Raw genomic sequence first — 23,477 nt, 5'->3', positions numbered from 1 at the left:
GTGACAGGATTGCTAAAGGGATGAGATAATGTAGACCATGACAAACTATTTCACTTTGTCAGAGTGGTAGAACTACTTGAAGTGGGCTAAATCCAAAACTAATCCAACCAACCTCTATTCAGAGAACATACAACATTCATCGTGTGGCAATCTAAGGGTGATGTACAGGGTTACACCATTTAACAAATAAGGTAAGCATTGCTTGATTCAAAGGCCTTTTTTTCACCTTTTTCATAGGTGTGTTCAGATGTTTGTAAAGTACTAGGGTTCTCTTCCAGTGAAACATTTTGAAGGAAAATAATTTAATAAATATAAAAGTTTGATATAAACTATTCAGATCCTGCAACATGCTCCAGAACTCAGTTTGATTCATCAAATGACATATGCAGGGCATTCTAGTCATGAAAAAGGAACATGCTAGCTACCCAGCCTATACTGCAGTTGCAACTGTCTTGGTACAGCCATAACTCAAAAGTGATCTCTGGTAAACTTTACGGAATCATTAATTCAGCAAAGGAATCACAAGATATTTACGTTAAGTGTAACACACAGCAGAATCCAATGACATATGATTAAATCTGACAATCTTACCTCTGGATTCTCATATGGAGGGGCAGAGTTCTAACTGTAGGATTTACTGATGTGGTGATGATAGCAACATATGGAGGAGGAAATTGAACAATATGTATCTTCTGAAGTCAGAAGAATGTTAAGCTTCAAGCACAACTGGGACAAGATTGTGTCAACCTCTGCTCAAGTGAATTCCATGAATAATTAACACAAGGCAACAACACTGCTTTGTGATTTTTTTCGCTTTTTGTTGAAGGGACCAGGAAAGGGCGGTGCTTAAAATTCATCTTCTGTACAGAGTCATGTACAGCTGTAATTTAAAGCTGTCAGAAATCAAAAGTCATCCTTGTGAACTTTCAATCTGCCACAACTTTCGCACTGTTATGTAACCTTAAGGTTTTAATTTATTTGTTTCAGGGATTGCACTTCAAAAGTACTTCATAAACTGCACGGCATTTTTCGGTTATTCTGAGAGCATGAAAGGTAAACGCAAATCAGTTTTATCCTATATTCTCTCCTTCAGCAATGATGAAGGAACAGTCCTGGGTTCTGCAGTTCTGCCCAGCAGATCCGCCGATTACTGGTGCTATCTTTTCTTCTTTATTCTTTTCAGGGGATGTGGGTGCCACTGGCAAGGCCAGCATTTGTTGCCCATCCCTAATTGACTTGCTAGGCCATTTCAGACGGCAGTTAAGAGTCAACCACATTGCTGTGGATCTGGAGTCACATGTAGACCAGACCTTACGAATGGCAGATTTCCTTCCCTAAAGGGCATTAATGAACTAAATGGCTCTTTACAACAATCAATGATAGTTTCATGGTCACCATTACTGAGACTAACTTTGTATTCCAGATTTTATTAATTGAATTTAAATTTCACTAGCTGTTAAGGTGGGATTTGAACCCATGCCCCCAGAGCATGAGCCTGGGCCTCTGAATTCCTAATCCAGTAACATGACCACTATGCTACCATCTCCCCAAAAGTAAAAAAAACTTAACAGTGTCTGTTTTTCTCCCAACTATTACATCTCATTGCAGCATAAAGTGTCCAGTGATCTAACTGAGAATGGACGAGACATATTTTATTAAAATAGGTTATAACCTTTGACAACTTTTAAATTGCATATGGATTTGTAAATCAGGTTACCTGATTGGATATGCAGATTTAGACCACTATATCAACTAAAATAAAACTTCAAACACCAATCATTAGGTCATTCAAACTAGATTTTTCCTGCTTTGCTGCTAAATTTCAGTTATTATTCCAAATATGGCTGGAATAGGTGACAATGATCTGGTGACATCATGAACCATTTTTCCACAATGCTGCCTCTCTTAGGCTAGCCAAAATTAGTGAATGTATAACACAGGCATCCAGGGTTGTGCAGCATTAGAAAAGGCAAAAATCGCTTTCCTGGAGCAATTCCAATTTTTTTTTTATCATGACTGACTACAGCTTAAACGTCTACTTCTACTGTTGCTGTAGCACAGTATCTGGGCAGCAAATGTCCTCAGATCACCTTTGCTTCATTATTTCCCCATTTAGGAGTACTTAAGAAAATCTATTCCTGAAATTGCTCAAGAATTCAACCTGAATTTAAGCCTTGACAAATCACATTACACATCCAATTATATGAGAAGTGGATTACTACTGACATACAAAATTCTGGAACTTTCAAATCCAGCCTGTTAAGGACAGGAGGAAAGGTGGTAAATCTTTAGAATCATGATGGGTTTTGCACCTACAACCAGCTGCATTTTTGGATGCAAGGTATTTTCTAAAATAACAGCTTTCTAGTTTACCATGGATTCTCAATTTTTATAGATGAAGAATGTCTATAATGAAAAGGCTGAAGGGATAAAAGCAGCTCCCATTTCTCACAGCAAGTCTGAATATGATCAGATGCACTGAACGTCAAAGTGTCTCAGCCTAGGCTCCCATTAAAACCCACAGGAAGGAGCAATTCAGTAATCCCAGCAGAAATATAGCCAGTACTCCCCCGATCCATCACTCAACAAGAAAGGGAAGCTGATCTTGTCAGATTCAGCATGGTCAGCTCATCAATATAACTTGTATGGCTTCTGGCTCGCTGTACATTTTCATTGAACATCCTAGTCTCTCCCAATGCCCGCAAATCAGAAATAAAGACCATAAAATCTAGAAATAGATCTGTATTGAATAGCATTGAAGTATAATCATTACATTGGTTCTGCTGTTCCCAAATCACATCTGTGGATTCAATAATTTGAATGTTTCATTATTTACATATTTTTACGTCACTTCTTTGAAGTTACTATTGACATTTCCAGGATGCCGTTAGTGGGTAGAGACAAGAGCTGGGCAATATTCACTTGTAAATATGTGATGCCTTTCAGTCCTTTAAGCAGCTTCAATAAGCTGACAGATGTAATAAGATGGAACCCATGAGAGTGAGATAAAAGAGAGTTGAATAATGCAACACTGAAGCTGATTCTTAACCCACCTCTGCATTTCCTCCACAGATTTATAATGAATTCTCTTTTTTTTCCTGTCTGCGCAACAAGGCTCAAGTCAGCAGTTTGATGAGTTCTCTTCATTTTCCTGGATTGACGCAGGTGCAATAAAAGTTCAAAACCATCCAGAGAAAAGCAGTCCATTTCATCAACATCTCACTCACTCACTAAAAGTACCTCCTCTCCTGCTGGCATACAGTTTCTGTAGGGTGCCCTACTGATCGTGTGCATTGTAGTAACTCACCATGACATCTTTGGCAGCATTTCCCAAATCTGCTACCTCCACCATCTAGAAGGCCTTGGGCAGTAGGTGCATTGGAGCACCTTCAACTGCTCACCATCCTGATTTTAACATCTATCTGTGTTCCTTCAAAATAATCAAGCTGCGTCTAACAGCACAGTGGGAGTGGCTTCACTCTGTGGACTGCAGAGGTTCAAGGAAGCAGCTCACCACCATCTTCTTGAGGGCAACTTGGCCAGCGATGCCAACAGCCCAGAAATGATATTTTCAAAATCATAAGTATCTTGTTAAGGTTGAATTACTTAAGCTTTTATTCAATTTAAAATAGAACAATTGTTTTGTGAATTCTAACTATAATTTAGTCAGAAAATCTAACATGTTAAGTTCTTGTTACAGCTGCCAAATGACATTAAATGGCGGTATCTTCTTGAGGAAATGATTTTTTTTGACCGAGGTGGAGTAAAGTCTTAGTTTCACGCATCATATTCAGTGCCATGCATGATGCTATTCACAAGTATAATCATGGCACATTATAATCTAACTTCAGTCATCATGAGTCATTTTTGCCCAGTTCTACAACTTTTAACAAAAGAAAAATAAATAGTGGTCGTGAATTCACACATGGATCTGCTGGAGGGGCATTGCCTCAATGTTCCCTGCTTCACGTATCCATTAAAAAATGGGAAACTTTGAGGCTAGAAACAGTGACATGGGATTTCAGCTTCACTTCCTGGTTGCAGCAACCGTATGGGGTGGATTTCACGGAAAGGCCTGAGGCCTGGCTACCAGCGCCCGAAGCAGGCGCTGTTGCCATGCGGGTGGAGGTGGGGGCGGACTAAAAGTCATGATTACTTTGCAGCTAGACAATTAACTTTGAGGAGGTCAGGATCCATCCACTCAGGCAGTGTGGGCAGTGTGAGATCATGCCATTTTTGGTGCCATATTTAAAGGGCTGCCAGCATTCTGTTACATGGCATCACCCACACAGGCAGCACAGAGGAAGACTTGAAGAACAAGGAATTACTTGGAACAGCTGAAGGATGATCCACAGCAGCCCAGTTTTCCTGAGGCCTCCCTGCAGGTTCTCCTCCAGGTCACTCAGGCAAGGAGGGTGGTCCTCTTTCTCTGGGATGGGAAGAGGTAACCGGTTCAGCAGGCGCAGCATGCCTGGATGGAGATCACCGAGAGGAGGTCAGCAACCATGCGATCTCTCCTCAAACTTGATTTCAGTGCTGCAAGAGGGTTCGTGACCTCGTACAATCTGGCAAGGAGACTTACACCATGCACTGCTTACCCTACAGCCTTACATATGATTAGGTACGAATGGAAGATTTGCAGAAAGGATATGGCCACCTAGTCACTGGCAGTGGTCTAGCAGCAGCATTGCCTGTCACAGGCATATCAGCCTCTCTGTGAAGGGGCACTGGGCTTTGTGAAGAGTCAGAGTTGACTCCTGCATTACTGTTACTGAGTGGCTGCATGAAGGATGCATTCCTGTGGCACCCTCATTGACTGCCACCAGGATAGGTGTTTTGCTTCTTTTTGATGGTTGAGTAATAATGAACATTTATGTGCCTGAGAGAGAAGATTGCACATGCCAAAGGAAGAGAGGGGATGAGACGAGCGAGATTGACATCGGCGGAGGAAGAGGCTCTAGAATTGGGCAGGTTCAATGCTGATGGTGAGATGGGAATGGAGCTTTAGAGAGTGAGTGGCCTAATGGATCAACACAAGAGAACTTCTGGTGAACATGAGGCAGAGTGATCATGTGTCCACCATTGGTTAATACACACAGAAGACGGGAGTTGAGATTAATGGGTCTTTTTCAGGTTGGAAAGACAGAACTAGTGGAATGCCACAAGGATCAGTCCTAGAGCCTCAATTATTTACTTTCTATCTTAATGACTTGGAGGAGGGACCAGAGTATAATGTATCCAAACTTGCTGATGATATAAAAATAGGTGGGAGAACATGTTGTGGTGAGGACATATGGAATCTGCAAGGGGATATAGATAGGTTGAGTGAGTAGGCAAAAACTTGGCAGATGGAGTCTATTGTAGGAAAGTGTAAGGTCATGCACTTTGGTAGGAAGAACCAAATGGCAGACTATTATGTAAGTGAAGAGAGACTCCTAAAAAGTGCAGTACAGAGGGATCTGAGTGTTCTTGTGCATGAAACACAAAAGGTTAGCATGCATGTGCAGCAAGTAATTAAGAAGGCAAATGGAATTTTGTCTTTATTGCTAGGGGGTTGGAGTTTAAAAATAGGGAAGTCTTGTTACAACTGTACAGGGTATTGGTGAGGCTGCACCTGGAGTACTGTGTACAATTTTGGTCCCCATATTGAAGAAAGGATATACTGGCATTGGAGGCAATTCAAAAGAGATTCACTAGGTTGACTCCTGGGATGAAGGGGTTGACTTATCAAGAACAGCTAAACAGGTTAGGTCTTTATTCATCAGAGTTTAGAAGAAAGCGGGGTGATCTTATTCAAACGTACAAGATTTTGAGGGGTCTTGACAGGGTAGATGTTGAGAAGATGTTTCCACTCGTGGGGCTATCTTGAACGAGGGGACATAGTTACAGAATAAGGGGGACACTCATTTAGAACTGACATGCGAAGGGATTTCTTCTCTCAGAAGGTGGTGTATGTCTGGAATTCTCTACCGCAGAGAGTTGTGGAGGCGAGATCACTGGTATTTAAAGAGGAGGTAGATAGATTTTTGAAATATCGGGGAGTTGAGGGCTATGAGGTGCTGGCATGAAAGAGGAGTTGAGGCCTGGGGCAGATCAACCATGATCTTATTGAATGGTGGGGCAGGCTTGTGGGGTTGAATGGCTTATTGCTGTTCCTATTTCTATTGTTCTTATGTTCTTATGAAAGAGCAAATATGTAGACAGATTTCTGAGTGCAAAACCAATAGGGCAGTAACCGTTAAGGACTTCAACTACCCTCATACCAATTGGGACATGAACAGTGCAAAGGCCACAAAATTCTTGAACTGTATTCAAGAGAATTTCTTTAGCCAGCACATAACAAGCCCAACGAGAGGGTTGCAATTCTAGATTTAGGCCAGGATTTTCCGCTCGGCGATTTGAGGGCAGGGCCTGCTCGCCGAGGGGAAAATGGCATGGGATGACATCAGGAGGAATCCCCAACGCCATCTCGGTCCCTTTAAAATTTTAGGAAGGCAGGCGGACAGCAAAATAAGCTGTCTGCCTGCCGACCTGTCAATGGCCAATTGAGGCCTTTGACAGGCTAATTAAGATAATTAAAAACCTGCCCATCCAAGCTTAAGGCTGATGGGGAGGCCAGAAGCCCCAGTGAGCTCCAGATTATTCATGAAACTTCATCCACTGGTGGGATGAAGTTTCATGTCAGTTTTTTAAAAATTTAATAAACTTTATGTGTTTCTTATTAACATGCCCCATTTCGTGTGACATTGTCACATGAGGGGGACGTGTCAAATAATTTTAATATTTCTCTATTTGTTGACTTCTCTTACTTGTCAGTAAACTCCCTGAGACAGGACTTCACCTCAGGGAGCAGTGCACTCTTTCACATGCGGGAAAGAGCGCACTTTGACAGATGGGGAATCCCTCCACCCTCCGCACAGGAGGTGCATAGTGCTTCCTGTCGGGCAGGCTACTGGGCGGGCCTTAATTGGCCCACCCACTTAAAATAGCGGCAAGTCCCGTTTCGGTGGCGGGGGTTGGCTGTCCGCCTGCCTCCGAGCCGGTGGGGCCTGCCCACCATCTGAGGGCAAAATTCTGCCCTTAGTCTTAGGAAATGAAGCTGGGCAAATGGATGAAGTAGTTTGGGGGGGGGGGAAGGGGGACCATTTTGGAGATAGTGACCACAATACAGTTAGATTTGGCATCATTATGGAAAAGGACAAAGACAGAACAGGAGTAACAGTTCTAAATTGGGGGAAGACGAATTTTGCAAAGCTGAGAAGTGAGCTGGCGAGAATGGATTGGATACAGAAGGATTTTTGTCATATTATTGAGAGGCATTCAAAGGCAAAGTTCTACAGGCTCAGCCTAGACATGTCCCCACAAAGAAAAATGTCTAGAGCCCCCAGTTATCCAGAAGCGTACAGGCCAAGATAAAGCAGAAAAAGAAAGCTTATGACAGTCACAAAAGACTTAATATTGTAGAAAGCCTAGAGGAGTATAGAAAGTACAAGGGTGAAGTAAAAATTGAAATTAAGAAAACAAAGAGAGGATATGACAAAATATTGGCAGGTAAAATCAAAGAAAATCCTAAGATGTTTTACCAATACATTACGTGCTAGAGAGTAACAAAGGAAAAGGTAGGGCCTATCAGAGATGTACATGATAACTTGTGGGTTGATGCAGAAGATGTGGGCCGGGTTCTGAATGAGTACTTTGTCTCTGTCTTCACTAAGTAGGGGGAATGATGCAGACATTCAAGTTAAAGAGGAAGAGTATGAAATATTAGATTACAGAAGCCTAGTGAGAGGAAGTACTGGAGGGACTGGCATCCTTGAAGGTGGATAAATTGCCAGGGCCAGATGGTTTGTATTCCAGGCTGTTGAAGGAAGCCAGGGAGGAAAAAGCAGGTGCTCTGAGGATCATTTTCCAATCCTCACTAGATACAGGTGATGCACCAGAGGATTGGAGGTCTGCGAATGTTGTGCCATTATTTAACAAGGGTGCAAGGGATAGGCTAGAAAATTATAGGCCAGTCAGTCTGACTTCAGTGGTGGGAAAATTATTGGAAACAATTCTGAGAGACAGGATAAACTGTCACTTAGAAAGGCACGGGTTGATCAGTTCGGCAAAGATCATTCTTACTAACTTAATAGAATTTTCTGAGGAAGTAACAAGGAGGATTGATGAAGGTAGTGCGGTAGATGTTGTCTACATGGATTTCAATAAGGCATTTGACAAGGTCCCACATGGCATACTGGTTAGAAAAGTGAGATCTCATGGGATATAGGGGAAGGTTGGCAGATTGGATCCAAAATTGGCTCAGTGACAGGAAACAAGGGGTAATGGTTGATGGATGTTTTTGCAAATGGAAAGTGGTTTCCAGTGGTGTTCCACAGGGCTCAGTGTTGGGGCCTTTGCTGTTTGTTGTATATATTAATGATTTAGACTTAAATGAGAGACGCATAATTGGGAAATTTTCAGATGACACAAAAATTAGCCGTGTAGTTGATAGTGAAGAGGATAGCTGTCGACTTCAGAATGACACCAATGGTTTGGTTAAGTGGGCGGAGAAGTGGCAAATGGAATTCAATCTGGAAAAATGTGAGGCAATGCATTTGCAGAGAGCAAACAAAGCAAGGGAATACTCAATAAACAGGAAGTTATTGAGAGGGGTTGAGGAAGTGAGAGACCTTGGAGTGCATGTCCAGGGATCCTTGAAGTTGGCAGGACAGGTGGACAAGCTGGTCAAGAAAGCATATGGAATGCTTTCCTTTATTAGGAGAGGTATTGAATACAAAAGCAGGGATGTAATGATGGAACTGTATAAAACACTGGTTAGGCCGCAGCTGGAATTTTGTGTACAACTCTATTCTACAGGAAGGACATAATTGTTCTGGAGAGGGCTTGAAAATTGTAGCTATGAGGAGAGATTGGATAGGCTAGGTTGATTTCCTTAGAACAGAGGAGGCTAAGGGGTGACCTAATTGGGGTGTACAAAATTATGAGGGGCCAAGATAGGGTAGACTTGAAAGACTTGTTTCCCCTAGCTGAGGGTCAACTACCAGGGGGCATAGGTTTAACATGATTGGTAGAAGGATTAGATAGGACACGAGGAAAAACTTTTTCACCCAGAGGGTGGTGGGTGTCTGGAATCCACTGCCTAAGTTGGTGTTGAGGCTGAAATGCTCAATTCATTTAAAAGGTGTCTGGATCTGCATCTGAAGTGCTGTAACCTGCAAGGTTACTGCCCAGGTGCTGGAAAGTGGGATAAAAATGGGTGGCTAGCTTTTTTTTTTGCTTTTTAGCCAGAGCAGACATGATGGACTGAATGGCCCCTTTCTGCACTGGGAGGGACCACACACAGTGAGGTCAATGTACTCCGCGTGCTACTGTCTAATGTATTAATAGGTGCAGGGAGAGTATATAGAGAATTAAGGAAATGGCAACAGGGCCACAGAAAATGGTAGGATCATCTGAAACATGCTTGTATTCGGCATCACGAGCCTCCCTTGCATGTGGCTCATGATCTGTGGTTTCTGGAGTTCTTCATCCTGTTGCACCTGGTCACCATCCCCCTCCATATCCTTATCCTCAGAGCAGGCAGCATACTCCATGATGTCCTCATTGTTCAAAGGTTCTCCTTTCTGTAGCACCAGGTTGTGCCATGCACAGCATATCACAACAATACACAAAACCCTAGCTGGGCGAAGTCGAAGGGGTCAACCGGATCTGTCCAGGCATCTGAACCGCATCTTCAGAAGCCCTATGATCTGCTCAATGATCACTGAAGTTGTCCTGGAACCACTATTGTATCTCTCCTCTGCATCTGTGCTTGGATTCCTCACAGGTGTCAGTAGCTATGTTTTCACTGGGTAGCTTTTATCACCCAGTATCCATCCTTGAAGGCGGTAGGAGGCCTGAAAAGTTCAGGCACCTGGGATTGCCTTGGTATGTAGGCATTGTGGCAGCTTCCCAGGACTCTTGCATAGACCTGAACAACTTGTTTGCAGTGGCCGTGGACCAATTGTACATTGAGCAACCCTTGTAACCCTTTCTGTTGATGAAGGCTGCTGCCTGGTCCATAGGATCTCTGATGGCCATATGCATGCAGTCGATGTCACCCTGCACCTGGAGGAATCCAGGAATGGCCCTGAATCCTAGGGTACTCTCAGCTTGACTTTCCAATCAGTACAAAAGCACATGTTTTGGCTGGCCTCTTCAAGATGACTATCTTGATGCAGCAATGAGCAGCAGACTGGGAAATCCCACAGATATCACCAGACGATCTCTCGAACGATCCTGAAATTCCATGCCATGGTGAACTTCAGCACCATAGGCATTGGGTAGTTGCCACTTAGCACAGCTTGATGATAGCCTCCCTGGAGAGGAGCAGTCTTCGGCAACACTGCTACTCTGACATTTGTAGGAAGCTGCGCCTCTGATAGTAGACCACCTCTGGCGGGCAACCACTTTTGCACAGAAGGGGCAGGTTGCATGCCCCTCTGTGACATTCTCCTCTGTGCCCCTTCTAAGGGTGAAGCTCCTGGTGGCCCTCAGGTTGTTATTGGCCTACTGCTTGTGGCTGCAGGCCTCTCCCTCTCTTTCTCACTGGAGGTCTCCAAACCCGAATGAGGCCCATAGCATATAGATGCACATAGTTATCATGACCTCCTACCCGTCTTGGTATGTACATACAAGTGCCAGATTCGAGATGGCACTCAAGCAGTACTTCCTTGCTCTGCTGGCAAGTTAGTCCGGATAAAGGATACTCGACCTGTATCTCAAGTTGGGTTTCCCTCCTGACACCTTTCAGCGCAACATCACAAATCCTCCAGCCTTCCAGCCCATCATTACAGGGCAGTTAAAATCCAGCCCCATATTACAGAACCTGTTCCATTGAGGGAAGGTGAATGCCAGTGAAAGAGAGGGAGGTTAGTTGTTACCATACAAATGAACCTCAATGCTATGCAACTAGCTGTGCTAGCTCCTGGTTTGGGAAGTCTGACCTAGCAGTGAAGGACAGCTTGCATCAATATTACCAGCTTAGTCCAGCAACTCATTATAATTGGGTTCCCACACATCAAAGTTTGAAGGCTTCTGACCATTAGTACATTGTTGTGGGTGGCAACAGCATCTGAGAAGTTCCACTTATGTACACAGGTGGGTTACATTTTACCTGAACCAACAATGAATAGGGTTTTGTATCTCTGGTGCTTTGCCCCATTCTGTGTTGATTGAAGAATGTGGGAACAACTCTCCCATTTGGGATCACAGGTTTTTGAGTCCTCGCACAGGAGGTGTAGCAAAGGAGACTCCCACTGCCTGGATGGGAAGACCTCCCTCCTGTCAAAGCCCCAGCACATGTTGTGGAGAGAGGAGAGTGAGTGAGCGCATGAAATATTTCTAAAATCTAACAAAAATCTCTGGGATCAGCAGGAAGGGGAAAATAAGTCTTCCACCTGTGTTAAAAACCATATTTCCTTATAATATATGGAAGGATACTAAATTATCTGCTCACTTGGAAGCTGGCCTGGATTTTTTTAAAAAGGGTCTTAAGTTTACCAATGGACTGGGAGCAAATATGCCTTTTCCAAGAAATCACCTGACTAGCATGGTACTTGAGAGGGAAGAGCCGTTTGCTTGTTTGCGCTGCAATTATTTTAATTGATGGGCAAATACTGGTTTAAAGGTAAAGGCTAGTGATTTACTGGAAATCACATGACAGGGATGAGCTTTAAGTTTTGGCCTTGGTATTTAGAATTCAGTTGTGACTGAACTGAGAAAGTAAAAAGCTGCCCAGTTTGCCTTCTCCTTGCCTTGCCAACCTCAATAAAGTGGCTGTCAGTATCCAGCTAAGAATCCTGAGAGTGGAACTTGTCTGTCTTTGGAAAACTGAGAGGCTAAGAAAAGGATAGATCCGGCTATATTCTCCTCCACGCTGAAGATCCATTGGTGAGGACCCCCAGACATCTACTGGGACCAGCAGCCTGTCTTCACACGAGGGAGCTCCAAATCAACAGCATCGAAACCCTGTGAACTTTATCCTTTATTTATAAAGTCTATCCTCCAAAGCCCATCTCTGCAGAGACCCTATCTGTTTATTGTGTGTGTGTGTGTGTGTGTGTGTGTGTGCACTGCACAGTGTGCGCATGCAGCACTGGGGAATTTTAAGACAGATAGATGGTTATACTTCCAGATTACAATTGTGCATTAACCAGTTCTTGCAACTTGTTTTAAAAAGGCAGTTTTGTTTTTTAGGAAATCAATCATTCTGAGTCTAATGAAAGAAGCCTGGTTAAGTCTCTTTTATTCTGGGCCTAACAGCAACGGTAAATAATTAGCCATTTTGGTGAGTGAATTAAACTTAAACTAATGGTGTGACCTGCAGAGTAGTGGGGCTAGATAAACTGAGCACTCCTCCCATCCTGGTCATAATACTTGTGCATATGTTCCTATTGTGAGGGGAACATAGGCTTAGAACCAACGTAACTGAACTTCATAATTCTCAGAGGAATACATTAAAAGCACATAGAAATTTTTTGCCCTGTTTCTCGACACTTCTTTATTGTACAAAGGTTGTATGGCATCCATTTGGGGGAAGCATGTGAATAGCTCGGATTAAAACATGGAAATATTCAAAGTTGTGCTCTGAGCCAGTATTGCAAACAGAACCAGCATGTACGCTGCACCTCAACACACAAAAAGGGGTGAATGACCAAATCGACACAACCTCTAATGCTTTGGATTCCTGGGAAGTCTGCAAGAAGATAAAAAGTTCTGCTGCCTCTTTTTCACTGACAAACCACTGAAGGTATTTCTCCTGGCAAGAGTGATGTCAATATTGGTACACGTCCATTTTGGTGTTCTGGAAGGTTTTTGTACCTCAAAAGCTTGAGGCAGAGATGACCTTCACAGCAACGGAAAGAGCTGCCTCAGATCTTGATGTGGTCAGTAGGCCAACCAGGAGCACATGGCAATCTTCTCTCATAACCTCTCTGTTGAGGTAGGAGTTTTTCTGAGGAATATCCAGGTTTGATTGTTACGGTCCACAAACATACGTCTGGGAGTATTGATCAATGCGCTTATTCCTCCTGAAATGACCACACCTGCATGCGATGCCCTTTATGAAGCTGTCCTCCTCATTTAAATTATACAGACCAATGGGAACATCCAAAGGGATTTTCATTCTCAGCATTTTTAGTTGCAAATTACGAAAACTGTAGGACAGTCCTGGATGCAAAGCAGACATTTTAGTTAAAATAGCCAAAGATTACACAAAATTGCTAAAACCTATGCAAACACCATTCCAGCTAGTAGAAGATAACCAAAGCTGGTGAGGCCTGTGGACCAGTCATGCATCCATTTCATATTGGTGAAACATTAGTGTTCGGGCTAGCATCATCAAGTTTGATGTCATTTGAATAATTATTCCATGAAAATGAGACTTTCTAGTGGTGCAGCAACCCATTGTCTGAGTTAACTGTTGATTGAAAAACAAAAATCGGCTTCTTTTGATTAATAGCTTTATGTCAATCGCAAGCTTCCAGATAAATAGTGGAGACTCTTAAAATGGAGGTAATTAGTGATCTTTTTACACCAGCTTGAATATAAATTAATCCAGCAGCAGTAGTAACAATTCAGGCAAGATATAACCCAATCTGCTTCTTCAGACCAATGCTCTGAAACTAATACAATTCAACCTCAACAGCACACTCATTTCTGTACCAGCATGGCCATTCCAGGTCTCCACTCTCCAATTGCTTGGATGAGTGCAGCTCCAACAATACGTAAGAAGCTTGACACCTTCCAGAACAAAGCAGCCCGCTTGATCAGCACCCCATTCACCACCTTAAATACTCACTCCCTCCTCCACTGACACACAGTGGTATCAGTGTGTACCATCTACAAGACGCACTGTAGCTACTTGCCAAACCTCCTTCAACAGCATCTTCCAAACCTGTGACCTCTATCGCCTAGAAGATCAAAGACAGCTGATGCATGGGAACACCATCACCTGCAAGTTCCCCTCCAACTCGCACACTATCCTGACTTGGAAATATATCGCTGTTCCTTCATTGTCTCTGGGTTAAAATTCTGGCACTCCCTTCCTAACTGCAATGTGGGTGTACCTCCATCACATGGACTGCAGCTGTTCAAGAAGGTGAGTCATGGCTACATTCTCAATGACAATTAGGAATGGACAATGAATGCTGGCCTTGCTAGCGACGCTCATGTCCAAGAATTAATTCTTAAAAATATTCAGTTAATACAAAATTATGGGCATTTTTGTCCTGTAGATTCACATCCTTAGGGGAATATATTCAGACTGCTGGAACTTAATACATTTGAGGAAATGTGAAGTCATGAGGGAGAAGAAAATTTAATTCTCTGTTTGAGTTGGAATTGACTCGGACTTCAAAGGTGTTACCATACATTCCTAATTCCCTTCTTGCTCTATGTAATCCTCTAATAAATGCAGTTGATATTTGTTTCAATGTTGTCTGGAATGAATGTGTCTAACTTTGTTGCACAATATCTAATTCATAGATTGTTTTACCCTACTAATGGTTACCTCACCTGCTTAGTAACAGAATATCAAGCCTACTTTAAGTGTACATAGAACTTTATAACGTATTCTGTAGAAAGAGATTATTTTCAAAAAAAAGCTATTTACTATTAAGATAATTTTTCTTTTTATTTGAGGTTAAGTTTCTCTCCAGTTTCCTCCCTCTTCCCTGCTCTCTCAATCTCATTCATCAGCTGAGGAAGGAACTGGCCTCGTTGCTGCTTCTCAGAGTATGCCATTTGTCATTGGGGATGCAACATTGTGGGTGATTCATAAACAAACTGTGCCACCTTCCGTGGACACATTATTAACAATCACTTCTTTTGTCCCATGTCACTTCACATATTTCAAGTGGATGGACCCAAGCAAGTTACTTTTCATTACCTGGACAATTGCATTTGTTTGCAAACTCTTCATTCCAGGATAACAACTGAGTGGCTTTCGCTGAAGTAAAGCTTATTCCCTTGCATGTCCTCAAGGTATACAATTATGCATGTATTTTATAATTAATAACTGATGGACAATGTGACACTTCACAATAGAGTGTGCTCATAAATGTAAACATAACTCACAAGAACTAAGAGCTTACTTGCTTTCATATTACTCCTTTGTAAAGCATTTCACAGCCAATGAGTTAACAGTTCAATATTCCGTAACTAAACTTAAACCTCTTAAATTTGTAGAACTGATATCTATGGACCTTGTTTTTGCACTTCAAATTCTCAAGATAAAGATTCTATCTTTCTTGAATAGTAATGACAACTTGCCCTCAAATCACTGACTAGTTAAAATGGAAATTTGCTTAAGCTTTATTTGGGGGAAATGAAAGATGAACTTAATTTGATATCAAACAGTTGAACTACAATGAGTTTGAAAATTGAGCAATTTAGATAACTATCTTGCGGAATAGTTTTCTTGCTCAAAATAGTTCACTTGCCTGAAGGGGCAGCAAAAGTTTGAAAGGTGTCATCCTCCAAAACCGATAATAATAAATTAATTAGGATTGATCACAGGGTTGTGAAATTGCTAAGTATATCTTTCTGACTTGTGGTTCCAGCAATTATTTCTGTCCTTTCCACATAGGAAATGACTATAGCCTGAAGTAATAATTGTTCTCTGATTCAAACTCTTATGTTCAACACCAAGCTTTTGGTTATAAAATTCCTTCTTTGGAGAGAGAGAGAAAAAAATGTATTTGTGGGATCAAGTTGTAAGTTTCATCTTCTGGTCATTCCTGAATTAACTGGCTCCCTTGAGCTGAATGTCTGAGAATACAACAGCTCAGTCATGAAGTGCTATTATATTGGGTCAGATTAATTGTTATATTGTACCAACATAAGTCTCACTGGCTTTGTAAAGTTACATTTCAGAAGGATTTAAGATGACAATATCTTTTGCTGGTGTGCGACTTTCTAAATGCTACGTTTTGCTACCCTGAAGGTTAGCATGAGTGCTTCACAATATCACCACATAATCCTCTTCAACTTCCAGGGACGTCAGGCTGGCTGGGGTTGGTCATGTGAGTTAATGCAAGTCCTGCAACCCCTAGAATCCACCATTCACTGCTTCTGCCAGTTTTCTGCTAAAAACTGTTTTGGCAAAAGAATAAATCCGAGTCAGTTGCTGAGTGCAGGATGCCACGATAATATTTATTTCCCTTATCAATAAAAACAGCCACTTGTTAAATGGATAGCAACAACTCTGAAACTAATAAATAATTAGATAGCTACAGTGACATCTGAATTGACAGCAGGTCATATGTTTTATTCTCATTCAAATATTTTCTTTTAATTTCAAATCACCTTCAAGCCTCAGGAAATATGCTTGATGGTAAATTAATAAGAGAATAAAAAGAGGGTATTCCAACATAGTTGGCTTATTAGATAATTACAAAAGGATTACAAACAGAGCAGGTATTAGGAACTAAATTCAGTCCGTTCTTTTTGATAGCAATTTAATAATGGTGCATTATTAACTGTGCATGTGTAAAAAAAACAATTGCTTAATCTGCTCTTTCCTTTCCTCTCTATCTATCTATCCTGACATTAGTTCTCCCTATTTCCTGCTCCCTCAGTTTCTTTATCTCTCTTTAAAATGAATAGGTTATGGGAGATAAACCATTGGACCCAAGGACACAAGGTCCCAGCTGCCCATTTGTCGCTGTAAAATTTGCAACACAGGAATAATACTATCCAAAAGGCAAGGTGAAAAAATCCAAAACATGCTGCTCATTGACAGAGGCATCGCACCAGTAGATTCTTGTTGAAATATTCAGCGGGAACATCTGGTGTAATGAGTGTACTCCACTTCTAGATATGTGGAATAAAGTCATACTTTTTTTTTGGCTCATTCACAACCATAATGAATTTTGCACACTGAGAGAGAACATAAAAAAGGTCTAAAGACCTTTGTTCTTCAGTCATTCTTTTATGTTGTTATATTTCAATTTAGCCATTCATTGCCCTCAGCATACAACTGCCTGACATTATTAGCAAGAACTGAGTGCATTTCACATAATTCTCATGAATATCATCTGCCCAAGAAATAATGAAAGACAAATCAAAGGTGAAATTGTGTCACTTTACTTGTATCCATTTATTTTCTATTTAAATAGCAATATGGTGTCAAACTGTATGCAAATAGCAATGCTCTAAAACATAGATATGCTCATGTGCAATTATTTCAGAAAGATCCCTATCAAAAGTTTGTGTTGTTCTAAGCTATTTACTGAGAAAAGATCTGCAATAACAAACAAAATAATGTCCTTATAATCATTTCATTTGATTCTTTGCTTGATGAATCCTAATCAAGGGATCCTCACTTGAGCCTTTGGGTCACATTTTGACTGCGGGTAGAGGGCTTGAGGACTCTATTTCACAAGCCATGAGTTGGCCTGTGGGCTTCTACCTTTTCATATATTGGCCCAGAATTTACAATGCAAATAATGGTGAGCCTTTCAGCAATCACTGTTACAATGGAGAAAATCTGACAATAGCTCTAGAGTACATGCAAACATGGTTAAGTACAGAAATCCAGAGCGCTATTAGAGATAGCCTGCTCCCTAACAGGGTGTGGTGTGGTTGTCCTCACCATTAGGTTTGGCAACAGTGAGAACTTGGAGTACATGTATACTAATTCCACACGAAAAAAAGATGAAAAAGTTAGGAGTGATGCACTCAAAAATAAATGAGTGTTTATAAACATCCTGGGGGTTACCAATGACCAAAAACTGAACTGGACTAGCCATATAAGTAGTGTGGCTACAACAGCAGGTCAGACGCTAGGAATCATGCAGCGAGTAACTCACTTCCTGACTCCCAAATCCTGTCCACCATCTACAAGGCACAAGTCAGGAGTGTGATGGAATATTCTCCACTTGCCTGGATGAGTGCAGCTCCCACAACACTCAGGAAGCTCAACACCATCCAGGAAAAAGCAGCCCACTTGATTGGCACCACATCCACAAACGTTCACTCCCTCCATCGCCGACACACAGTAGCTGCAGTGTGTACAATCTACAAGATGCACTGCAGGAACTCACCGAGGTTCCTTCGGCAGCACCTTCTGAACCTATGACCACTACCATCCAGAAGGGCAACTGCAGCAGATACATGGGAACACCACCACCTGGAAATTCCCCTCTAAGCCACTCACCATCCCTGACTTGGAAATATATCGCCGTTCCTTCACTGTCACCGAGTCAAAATCCTGGAACTCCCTCCCTAACAGCACTGTGGGTGTACCTATAACCACATGGACTGCAGCAGTTCAAGAAGGCAACTCACCACCACCTTCTTAAGGGAAATCAGGATTGGCAATAAATACTGGCCTGGCCAGTGACACCCACATCCATGACGAATAAAAAAAAATCCACGACACATGATAATTACTGCTGAACAATCTCTCTGACACTGAAAAATTATTTTTACAATTGTGGACTCACATTCCCTCAAAAGAAAATCAGTCTTAGAGATTGAGATGCATTCAAGAATACGGGGGGAAGAGAGAGCGGAAACTGCAGAAGCTCTGGCCATAACTTTTCTGCCTTTCTTAGCCTCAGGACTGGAGAACTGCAAACATTATACCCTTGCTCAAAGAAAGGTGCAAGGATAAGCCCAGCAACTACTGGCCAGTCAGTTTAACGTTGGTGGTAGGGAAACTTCTAGAAGTAATAATCGAGGACAAAATTAATAGTCACATGGACAAATGTGGGTTAATTAAGGAAAGCCAGCATGGGTTTCTTAAGGGAAAATCATATCTGACTTACTTGCTGGAAGTTTTTGAGGATGTAACAGAGACAGTTGATGAGGGCAATGCTGCTGATGTGGTGTACACATGGACTTAGAGAAGCCGCTTGATGCAGTGCCACCCATCAGGCTTGTGAGTAAAATTATAGCTTATAGAATAAAAGGGATAGATAGTGCCAGCATGGATACAGAATTTTCTCAGCAACAAGAAACAGTGGTTAATGGATAAAAGCAAAGAACTGCGGATGCTGGAAATCCAAAACAAAAACAGAAACAGAAATACCTGGAAAAACTCAGCAGGTCTGGCAGCATCGGCGGAGAAGAGCACAGTTGACGTTTTGAGTCCTCATGACCCTTCAACAGAACTAAGTGAAAATAAGAAAGGGGTGAAATATAAGCTAGTTTAAGGGGGGGTGGGGTTGTTGGGACAAGAAGCCAGTAATAGATGGAGATAACCAAAAGATGTCACAGACAAAAGGACAAAGAGGTGTTGATGGTGGTGATATTATCCAAAGGAATGTGCTAATTAAGGGTAGACAGCAGGACAAACAAGGTACAGATAGCTCTAGTGGGGGTGGGGTGGGGTGAAGGGATACTAAAAAGGCTAAAAGGTAAAGATAAACAATGGGTGGAAATACATTTAAAAATAAGGGAAATAGGTGGGAAAAGAAAAATCTATATAAATTATTGGAAAAAACAAAAAGGGGGAAGAAACGGAAAGGGGGTGGGGATGGAGGAGAGAGTTCATGATCTAAAATTGTTGAAATCAACATTCAGTCCAAAAGGCTGTAAAGTGCCTAGTCGGAAGATGAGGTGCTGTTCCTCCAGTTTGCGTTGAGCTTCACTGGAACAAAGCAGCAAGCCAAGGATGGACATGTGGGCATGAGAGCAGGGTGGAGTGTTGAAATGGCAGGCGACAGGGAGGTCTGGGTAATGCTTGCGAACAGACCGAAGGTGTTCTGAAAAGCGGTCACCCAGTCTGTGTTTGGTCTCTCCAATGTAGAGGAAACTGCACTGGGAGCAACGAATACATAGGACTAAGTTGAGGGAAGTGCAAATGAAATGCTGCTTCACTTGAAAGGAGTGTTTGGGCCCTTGGAGGTTAAGGAGAGGGGAAGTGAAGGGGCAGATGTTGCATCTTCTGTGGTTGCATTGGAAGGTGCCGTGGGAGTGGGTTGAGGAGTAGGGGGTGATGGTTTAATTAGCACATTCCTTTAGATAATATCACCACCTTCAACACCTCTTTGTCCTTTTGTGTGTGACATCTTTTGGTTATCTCCACCTATTACTGGCTTCTTGTCCCAACAACCCCAGCCCCCCTTAAACCAGCTTATATTTCATCCCTTTCCTATTTTTACTTAGTTCTGTTGAAGGGTCATGAGGACTCGAAATGTCAACTGTGCTATTCTCCGTCGATGCTGCCAGACCTGCTGAGTTTTTCCAGGTATTTCTGTTTCTGTTTTTGTTGTAGTGGTTAATGGATGTTTTTCCTGCTGGAGGTAACTTTGTATTGGAATTTCCCAGGGGTCAGTGTTGGGACCCTCGCTTTGCCTGATATACATTAATAACCTAGACTTCAGTGTACAGGGCACAATTTCAAAGTTTTTGCATGATATAAAACTTGGAGGCATTGTGAAATGTGAGGAGGATAGTGTAGAACTTCAAAGTGGTATAGACAAGTTGGTGGAGTGGGCAGACAGATGGCAGATTAAGTTCAGTGCAGGGAAGTGTCTGGTGATTCATTTTGGTAGGAAGAACATGGAGAGACAATACAAAATAAGGGGTACAACTCTAAAGGGGGTGGAGGAGCCAGAGGGACCTAGATGTACACAAATCATCGAAGGTGGCAGGGCAGGTTGAGAGAACAGTTAATAAAGCATACAGTATCCTGGGCTTTAACAGGGGCATGGAGTACAAGAGCAAAGAAGTTGTGTTGAATTTTTATAAGTCACTAGCTTGGCCTCATCTGGGGCCAGAATTGCGACCAATTCTGGGTGCCACACTTTAGGAAGGATGTGAAAGCATTAGAAAGGGTGCAGAAAAGACTCATGAGAATGACTGAGGAACTTCAGTTATGAAGGTAGATTGGAGAAGTTAGTACTGTGTTCCTTAGAGAACAGAAGGTTGAGAGGACATTGATGGAGGTATTCAAGATCATGAGGGGTCCGGACAGAGTAGATAGGGTGAAGTTATAATCAAACTTATTGAATGGCAAAACAAGCTCGAGGGGCCAAGTGGCCTACTCCTGCTCCTAATTCATATGTTTGTAAACTGTTCCCACTCGTAAAAGGATCGAGAACAAGAGGGCACAGATTTGACGTGATTAGTAAAAGAAGTAAAAGTGATATGATGAGAAACTCTTTTAAGCAGCGAGTGGTTAGGGTTTGGAATACATTGCCTGAGTGTGTGGTACAGGCAAGTTCAATTGAAGCATTCAAAAGGGAATTAGACTATTATCTGAAAAGAAAGAATGTGCATGGTTACAGGGAAAAGGCAGGGGGAATGGTCTTAGGTGAATTGCTCATTTGGAGAGCCAGTGCAGACATGATGGGATAAATGGCCTCCTTCTGCACCGTAACAATTCTGTGATTCTGTGAAAATGAAATCTTAAAACTTTTTTCTGTGTCTTTTATGTCTCTCTCCCTTAATTCCACCTGTATTTCTCAATGGCTAATTTGCTTTCTGAACAAAGTTTAATACCTCCTTCTTTGGACCCTGCTTGGCTTAGTGAGGATTCTTCAACCTTATTGGTTAAAGGGCCCATTCCCTATTCACACACATCACAAATTCACTGTAGAGGGCGTTATGCTGGAAAGGACAGTAGATCTGTTGACAAGCCCAAAAGTAGTCAGCAGCTGGCTGTCAGCAAGGTGAACAATGAATGCTGAAAACAAAATCCGGGCTCTTCTGCTTTTTCACCTTTTGCTTTACCACCTCAAGGTAGCTTCCATCTTTTATTTCCTACTAATCCACTGTAGAGTCATATAATATTAATGGATGGATAAACTGGCAAGTAATTGTCCATTTTTTTGCCTATTTACTATTTATCTACATTAATGAATTTTTTGATATAATTTTCTGACAGCCATAATCCCTATATGCACTTCCTAATGGTGTTACAAATTTGCATTCTATATATTTATCAGTATGCTTTTTCAAAAATACAGAAAAATCACTTGCATCTATTTTGCAATAAAAGTAAAAATGCAGAAGATGCTCAAAAATCTGAAATTAAAAACAGAAAATACTGGAAATACTCAACAGGTCTGAGTTATCATCAGGTTGATAGCTTCCTAGATCTTTGACTGGAAATGTTAACTCAGCTTCTATCCACAGATGCAGTCAGACCTGCTGAGTATTTCCAACATTTTCTGGATCTATGTTGTGTTCATTCAAGAGGAAAACTGTCCTGAAAAACAAAGATTTATGCAACATATTCAGAAAGCTGGAACTTCAAACTAAAATGTGTCAAATTTGCTAAATATTCAAACAAAAAAATTGAATTATATGAGTTCCTGGTGTTTCAAACTATGTGCAAACTACATTTCTTCATTTAAATCTCACAGGAGAATGTTCCTTCATCTACTGTAGACACTTCTAGACCTGGTGAAAAGGTACAGATATTTTAAATGATCATTCAGAACCCACTGTTTGGTACTGTGGAAATAATTCATTTTGTGTTCTGCTGACAGGTCAACACCTGAAATATTAACTCGGTTTCTCTCTCCACAGCCTGGCCTGCTGAGTATTTTCAGCACTTTTGAATTTTATTTCGCATTTCCAGCATCTGCTTCCTAATTTCATGTTATTTTTTGTTGGCAGTTTTATAAAACCTAGAATTATAGGATATCACAGCACAAAAACAGGCATCACCTTTATGCCGGTGTTTTAGTGAACCACATTTTTCATTCATTGCTGATTTAATCTGTACATTTCCATCATTAAAGCTCTCGATCTAAATATTCATCAGAATGCAGATTATAATTTTAATTGCTTACCTCTGGTCTCACTGGGTCCTCAATGCCAACTACAGCTATACAGGTCAGGTCCATTAAAATGTTATTTTCATTGTCCCAGTCAGGCTCTGGACTACCTGGGAAGTCACGGAAGGCGATACAAATGGTCCTCAATCCATCACAAGCCATGGGTTCGATGACCTTCTTTACCATCTCATCACGATCGCGAGGCCTGAAGACCCGTGCCTCTCCAGCAGTGTTTAAGATATTTGAGCATCTAAAACAGAGAAAAAAGGAGTTGCAAATGTTAACTATGTATAGCTATATGAAAATACCTAAATTCTAAATATGTCCATTTAAAGGAAATGGTTAACACTGATAGGAATTGGAACACACTATGCTCAGGAAGAGCACAGTCAAATTGCAATTCTGGACTTCACTCTCTGTTGCCCATGACAATGCATCTCAAGTAAAACCTTAGTAGCTCATCCCAGAGCCTCTCTGGCAGGCTGTTATCATGCTCACATGTTGGAAGGGGTAGTCCAGCTCTAAAGCCTTGTGACAGCAACCAATTATGTGTTTTCCTTCACAGACCTACACGATCACTATTTTTGTTTTATTGAAAGGCTACAGCACATCTATAGAGCTGACTCCATTTATACTACAACTTTAGGACACGTGTAAAGCAGCTTATGGAGCTGCAGCATAAATGCAGCCTTATTTATT

General features: G+C 41.7%; 1 protein-coding gene across 1 annotated transcript in view; it reads right to left on the bottom strand.

Annotated features, from left to right (window-relative positions):
- atp2b2 (ATPase plasma membrane Ca2+ transporting 2) overlaps positions 1 to 23,477 on the bottom strand; it is a 543,565-nt gene that overhangs the window by 104,886 nt on the left and 415,202 nt on the right. The window contains exon 15 of the mRNA XM_041191496.1: positions 22,794 to 23,028. Within this exon, the coding sequence (XP_041047430.1) occupies positions 22,794 to 23,028 (235 nt within the window). The remainder of the gene's footprint in view (positions 1 to 22,793; positions 23,029 to 23,477) is intronic.

Source organism: Carcharodon carcharias, chromosome 7 (assembly GCF_017639515.1).
Source record: "Carcharodon carcharias isolate sCarCar2 chromosome 7, sCarCar2.pri, whole genome shotgun sequence".
Lineage (NCBI taxonomy): Eukaryota > Metazoa > Chordata > Chondrichthyes > Lamniformes > Lamnidae > Carcharodon > Carcharodon carcharias.
This window is presented reverse-complemented; position numbering and strand designations above follow the sequence as displayed.